The sequence below is a fragment of the Bombina bombina genome, chromosome 4 (genome assembly GCF_027579735.1).
Source record: "Bombina bombina isolate aBomBom1 chromosome 4, aBomBom1.pri, whole genome shotgun sequence".
Taxonomy (NCBI): Eukaryota; Metazoa; Chordata; class Amphibia; order Anura; family Bombinatoridae; genus Bombina; species Bombina bombina.
The window spans coordinates 226274100-226281599 of record NC_069502.1 but is presented as its reverse complement, the minus strand read 5'-3'; the positions used below and the strand labels follow the sequence as shown (position 1 = coordinate 226281599).

At 37.2% G+C, this 7500-nt stretch overlaps 1 protein-coding gene across 1 annotated transcript in view; it reads left to right on the top strand.

Annotated features, from left to right (window-relative positions):
* The window catches only part of LOC128656102 (serotransferrin-B), a 132635-nt gene that overhangs the window by 29928 nt on the left and 95207 nt on the right, over positions 1 to 7500 (top strand). The window contains exon 7 of the mRNA XM_053709799.1: positions 6706 to 6869. Coding sequence (XP_053565774.1) covers positions 6706 to 6869 — 164 coding nt within the window. The remainder of the gene's footprint in view (positions 1 to 6705; positions 6870 to 7500) is intronic.

The following is a 7500-nucleotide window of genomic DNA, read 5'->3' as shown; positions in this document are numbered from 1 at the left end:
CCTCATAGGTGAAAAAATGACAGAGAATCCGAAAATCGTTTTTAAAAAAGCAAAAAACTTCAAGAAAATACTAGCTCCCAGTGAGTTTAAACAAATTAAAACAAATTCCACACTAGAAAAAGATCTATTAGGAAATAAACTAGCTGGCTTTTACCCTTGTTTCGGCTGCAGATCTTGTAAATTTAGCAACAAATGTAAGAAAATTAAGTCAAATACAAATGGTCTAGTCCATCATATAAAAGAAACCATAAGATGTCAGGATAAGGGTGTGATCTACATTATACAATGCACATGCCAATTACAATACATAGGAGAGACCACCAGGACTCTAAGGGAACGCATACGTGAACATTTATCATGTATAGACAGAGGGAATCTAGACACACATTTATATATCCACTTTAGAGACATACATAAGAACAATTTAAAAGACTTCATCTTCTGGGGCATAAAAAAACTAAAACCAGAATGGAGAGGAGGTAATTTTGAAGAAAAACTCCTAAGAACAGAAGCAGAACTAATTTATAATATGCAAACCCTTTATCCAGCAGGATTAAATTCAGAATTAGATTTGTCCCCTTTCCTTCTGTCTTAAAAGTCAATAAAAATATATATAACACAATCTATTAGAAAAACCTGATTCTCACCTAGAATAGTGTATAATCAGATAATCAAACAGCCAAAATATACACAATAAACAAAGGGGAAATTTACAATTTAGAAATAAAAGTCCAGAAAAACATTAGACCTTCACCATACATCAGAAAGCTATATATCATATAATTTTAAAAGCAAAAAGGCAATTAGTTCTGCCTAAGTAAAGGCTAAACCTTACATTAAGACTAAGAAATTATAAGTTCCAAAATCTCTATATTTTGAACTAATCTGTCAGTTGAATTTTATTGCAAAAATTATTTTTATAATTCTTAATCAAATAAAAAGTTAAACGTGATAAGAATCCATCATAAAGAATGTTACTACAACCAAGTGTAAATATATTATATATATATATTATAACATAAAAACTATCACTATTAGACATCTAGTGAAACATAAGAATTATCAGAAATAAACGATAAAGACCTGGAAAGATTCCACCTTATCTATATTAAAGAAATCCACCTTAAAAATCACACCTATCCAAAGATACATGGGAACTATCAGATGTAAGAGATACGGATCCAGAAAGATTCCACCTTATTTAAATCCACCTTAAAAATCACACCTATCAAATTAAAGGAACAACCAACCAATCAAAAAGAAAAGAGGGCTTTTTAAACTGCCGGGCTCAGAACAAACACTATCCGTCTTGACAAAGCCTGCTGGCGAAACGCGTAGACGTTACCTGCTATTACCTGCCTTCTAAATATTGGACTAACAACTTTACCTATCCCCTATCGAAGGAAGTAGAGGAAAAGAAAGTTCAAAAAACAAACGGCCGTTTGTATTACAAGTCCAAGATTACCTCTACACGCTGAGACGTGCACACCTGCATCAAGAAGCAGCCGGGGGGAAAAAACGAGATCCTGAACATAGAGGCCAAACTCGCTACAAACCGGCAGAGAAGGAAACCCATACACGCAGGAGCGTGGTCTAGGTTTCTATTCTCGATATCGGAGATACCTACAGTATACAGGGAGGAGAGACACAAAAGAAAAAACCGGTAAGAGAGACCGAGATACCATCAGACACAGACGTGTCAGAAGAACCGGTAAGCCCCATCAAAAAATATCAATTTTTACTGAGTACAGACAACTCTGTTTTTACTGAGTACAGACAACTCTGTTTATACATTATACACCAAAAGACATTGCTACAAAAAATAACAACTGAAATAACAATTTATTGGACTATGAAATGTAAATTGTTTCCATCTGATACAAAGTAACAATACAAAAGTAGGAAACAATATAATATCTGAGAAATTTCTCACGACTACTTAGTATCAGAATTAAGGTGGAAATTAAAAGATAATTGATTTAAGGTGAAAAAGAAAAACCTAGGTGGAATCTTTTAGAGAAATATACGAAAGTGTTCTTTTGATGCAGTAAATTTTACTTGTTCTTAAACTACAAAGGGAGACGTCCCACAATCTATTCTAAATGTTATATACATGTTTTATATTATTTTAATAAATATATTTTTGATAAAATATATATCAGTTTCCAGAATTTTCTCATTTAGCTTTTAGCGCTCCCAAACTACTATTGATCTTTTGTTATTGTGTATTATTTAACGGTAATTATAGGGAAAATTACTTGTGAGGGAGCTTTGGGGAATAATACCTGGCGCTGCTCTTTATAAACTTATATTTAAAGTTTTTCACAACTAGACAGTCCTAGTTCATGTGTGCCAATGTAGATAACATTGTGGCTAAAATGCAAGTCGGAGCTGGTGACTCAAAAAGTGTAAATATAAAAGACTGTGCACATTTTTTTTAATGGAAGTAAATTAGAAAGATGTTTAAAATTACATGCTGTATCTGAATCATGAACATTTAATAAAACCTGAGTGTCTCTTTAACACTAATCTTTTTACAGAGGATGAGGTTTTGTTAGCATTATCAAAAATAAATGTTTAAAGGTTGGTCGGTCCTGATAATATTCATCCAAGGGTTTTAAAATAATTTTGATCAGTGCTAACTGCCCCATTAGCTGACTTGTTTAATCGGTAACTATTAACAGGAGCTGTTTCAGATGATTGGAGAATAGCAAATGTAGTACCTCTTCATACAAAGGGCAGTAGGGAAGAATCTGGTAACTACAGGCCAGTTAGTTTAACTTCAGTAGTAGGGGAATTAATGGAAAGTCTCTTAAAAGAAAGATTTATAACTTACATAAAGACAAACAATTTAAAAGACCAAAATCAACATGGTTTTACTTTAGGGAGATCATGTCAGACTAATCTAATTGACTTCTTTGATTACGTAACAGAAATATATAATATATCTAGATTTCAGCAAAGCATTTGACACCGTCCCAAACAACAAACTAATTCACAAACTGTATCTCCTTGGTCTAGACTCAAAAATTGTGAACTGAGTAGAATGCTGGCTTAGAGACAGAAAACAAAGTAAATGGAGTACATTCAGCAGAGGGGTCTGTTACTAGTAGTGTTCCTCAGAGGTCAGTTCTGGGGCCTGTTTTGTTTAACATATATATCAGAGATACAGTGGGGCAAAAAAATATTTAGTCAGCCACCAATTGTGCAAGTTCTCCCAATTAAGAAGATGAGAGAGGCCTGTAATTTTCATCATAGGTACACCTCAACTATGAGAGACAAAATGTGGAAACAAATCCAGACAATCACATTGTCTGATTTGGAAATAATTTATTTGCAAATTATGGTGGAAAATAAGTATTTGGTCAATATCAAAAGTTCATCTCATTACTTTGTTATATATCCTTTGTTGGCAATGACAGAGGTCAAACGTTTTCTGTAAGTCTTCACAAGGTTGTCACACACTATTGCTGGTATGTTGGCCTATTCCTGCATGCAGATCTCCTCTAGAGCAGTGGATGTTTTGGGGCTGTCGCTGGGCAACACAGACTTTCAACTCCCTCCAAAGGTTTTCTATGGGGTTGAGATCTGGAGACTGGCTAGGCCACTCCAGGACCTTGAAATGCTTCTTATGAAGCCACTCCTTCGTTGCCCCGATGGTGTGTTTGGGATCATTGTCATGCTGAAAGACCCAGCCACGTTTCATCTTCAATGCCCTTGCTGATGGAAGGAGGTTTGCACTCAAAATCTCACGATACATGGTCCCATTCATTCTTTCATGTACACGGATCAGTCACCCTGTTTCCTTTGCAGAGAAACAGCCCCAAAGCATGATGTTGCCACCCCCATGCTTCACAGTAGGTATGGTGTTCTTTGGTTGCAACTCAGCATTCTCTCTCCTCCAAACACGACGAGTTGTGTTTCTACCAAACAGTTCTACTTTGGTTTCATCTGACCATATGTCATTCTCCCAATCCACTTCTGGATCATCCAAATGCTCTCTAGCATACTTCAGACAGGCCCGGACATGTACTGGCTAAAGCAGGGGGACATGTCTGGCACTGCAGGATCTGAGTCCCTGGCGACGTAGTGTGTTACTGATGGTAGCCTTTGTTACGTTGGTCCCAGCTCTCTACAGGTCATACACTAGGTCCCCCCGTGTGGTTCTGGGATGTCTGCTCATCGTTCTTGTGATCATTTTGACCCCACGGGGTGAGATCTTGCATGGAGCCCCAGATCGAGGGAGATTATCAGTGGTCTTGTATGTCTTCCATTTTCTAATTATTGCTCCCATAGTTGATTTCTTCACACCAAGATGCTTGCCTATTGCAGATTCAGTCTTCCCAGCCTGGTGCAGGTCTACAATTTTGTTTCTGGTGTCCTTCAACAGCTCTTTGGTCTTCACCATAGTGGAGATTGGAGTGTGACTGTTTGAGGTTGTGGACAGGTGTCTTTTATACTGATAACAAGTTCAAACAGGTGCCATTAATAAAGGTAATGAGTGGAGGACAGAGAAGCCTCTAAAAGAAGAAGATACAGGTCTGTGAGAACCAGAAATCTTGCTTGTTTGTAGGTGACCAAATACTTATTTTCCACAATAATATGCAAATAAATTCTTTCCAAATCAGACAATGTGATTGTCTGGATTTGTTTCCACATTTTGTCTCTCATAGTTGAGGTATACCTATGATGAAAATTACAGGCCTCTCTCATCTTCTTAAGTGGGAGAACTTGCACAATTGGTGGCTGACTAAATACTTTTTTGCCCCACTGTATTAGCAAAGGGCTACAGGGGAAAGTATGTTTGTTTGCAGATTATATAAACATTTGTAATAGAGTAGATGTACAACAATTGGAGGGTTAGACAAATGAATGGGATCTTAAGTTCAACACAGCAAAGTGTAAAATAATGCATTTAGGGAAGAAAAATCCAAACATTAATTACAGACTCAATGACACTTTACTAACTGTTACAAATGAGGGACAGGACTTGGGGATTATTATTTCAGTTGATTTAAAATTTAGCAAACAATGTAGTTCTGCAGTGAGTAAGGCCAGCAGAATGCTTGAATGTATAGTTAGATTTTTTTGCAGCAGAAATAGTAAGGTTCTTATGCCACTTTACAGATCATTAGTTAGGCCTCATCTTGAGTATTGTGTGCAGTTCTGGAGGCCATGGGGCATATGTATCAAGGTCTGGTGGACCTGATCCGACAGCGCTCGCCGTATTCAGCATTGCACCAGCAGCTCACAAGAGCTGTTGGTGCAACGCCGCCCCCCTGCAGACTCGCGGCCAATCAGCCGCCAGCAGGGGGGTGTCAATCAACCCGATCGTACTCGATCGGGTTGTATTGTGGCGATGTCTGTCCGACCTGCTCAGAGCAGGCAGACAGGTTGTGGAACAGCGGTTTTTGTGACCACTGCTTTATAACTGCTGTTTCTGTTGAGCCTGCAGGCTCGCCAGAAACACGGGGCATCAAGCTCCATACGGAGCTTGATACATATGCCCCCATATCTTCAGAAGGATATAAACAAACTTGAATCTGTGCAAAGGAGGGCTACCAAACTAGTACATGGTCTAAAAAATAAAAGGTACCAGTAGAGGCTCAATGACCTAAATATGTATAGCTTAGAGGAGAGAAGTGAAAGAGGTGATATGATAGCAACTTTCAAGTATATTAAAGGGATTAGTAAAACTGATCCAGTGAGTATTTTACATAAAAAAGGAAAACTCAAGAACAAGGGGTCATAATTTTAAGCTGAATGGTAGTATATTCAAGAGTAATTTGAGGAAGCACTTTTTTGCAGAAAGCGTGATTGATTCATGGAAAAAATTTCCACAAGAGGTAGTGACAAACACTGTGGGGGACTTTAAGAATGCCTGGGACAAGCATAAGGCTATACTACGAACTAGATGAGTTTATAGTTTTAGAAAATATCGGAGAGACTTGCTGGGTCTATGGCTCTTATCTGGCATCAATATACTGAATATAGATTGGACAGCGTGAGGAAAGTACTGGGTAGAGATTTTGGGACCGCCTGAAACAAATAAAGTAAGTTATGTAAAACGTTCATTTTTAAAATCTGTATCCGACCAGGAGAATGGTCAGTCTTTTCAGGACTGAAAGCTCTTTTGTATGTCCATAATACAATTTTTTTAAATTTGTTTGCTCAAAAGATACAAATTTAGACATTACATTTCCTTTGTTGACAAAGTCCCACATTTAAATATTTTATGTTTCTGTGCTGAATAGTGACACATGTAGAATAGTTCAGTGGGAGTGTTGGAGATTGTGTCAATGTGGTTAGGTTTTAAGTTGTGAGGTAGATGTAGTCAAGTTACTTGCAATGGCAAATAGTTAAGTCTCTTGTAGAGAGGGGGACAATTTTAGGCATAGTTGTAATGGTGGGCATCTGGATATTGGCGATTACATTTGTTTTTTTGTAGCATAGTAGATTATGGCTAGGGTTAATAGTGGTGTATGGAAGGAGGCACCAAGACAGCAGTAGTTAGGATTTGTAGGATATAATATTTTGTAGTATAAATACCATATTTATAGCTACTAGGGTCAGAAACATACATTAAATCCTGAAATATTATATATTATAATAATGAAAAAGTCATAACTAGGTAAATATCAGGTAGTTTAAATCTTTCATTTGGAAATTTATAAAGTCTAATAATCTTTATCACTGTTATGTCAGCTGAAGACTACAAGAATTATGAGCTGCTGTGTCCAGACAATACCAGGAAACCTATTCCAAAATATAAAGAATGCAGCTTTGCAAAGGTCCCAGCACACAGTGTGGTGACAAGAGACATAGGAGACAAGACAAATGACATTATTCAATTTCTGCAACATGCTGAGGTAAATTTACACAACCTAATTCATGCCATAGTAGTAACTGTTAGTTTGTGTACTGGATTAGCACAGTATTTTTAAACATTTATCTGATTTATAGCTAGCTGAGATGGTCACACTGTTTAATGATTTTGCTTTTCCTTTAAATGGGTCTACCTTTGGGTTAGCGCTGTAGGTTGGGATACAGCCCAACTAGGGCACATGGTCCTTGAGCAGTCGACATCTCTTACTCAAACCTGTCATCAGCATAATGACAGCTTTCTTCCATTCCATTCCCAAAGACACGAATGTCTGGTACCAAACTTAGATTCTGGCATTTAAAGGGACAGTCTAGGCCAAAATAAACTTTCATGATTCAGATAGAGCATGTCATTTTAAACAATTTTCCAATTTACTTTTATCACCAATTTTGCTTTGTTCTCTTGGTATTCTTAGTTGAAAGCTTAACCTAGGAGGTTCATATGCTAATTTCTTAGACCTTGAAGCCCACCTCTTTCAGATTGCATTTTAACAGTTTTTCACCACTAGAGGGTGTTAGTTCACGTATTTCATATAGATAACACTGTGCTCGTGCACAAGAAGTTATCTGGGAGCAGGCACTGATTGGCTAGACTGCAAGTCTGTCAAAAGAACTGAA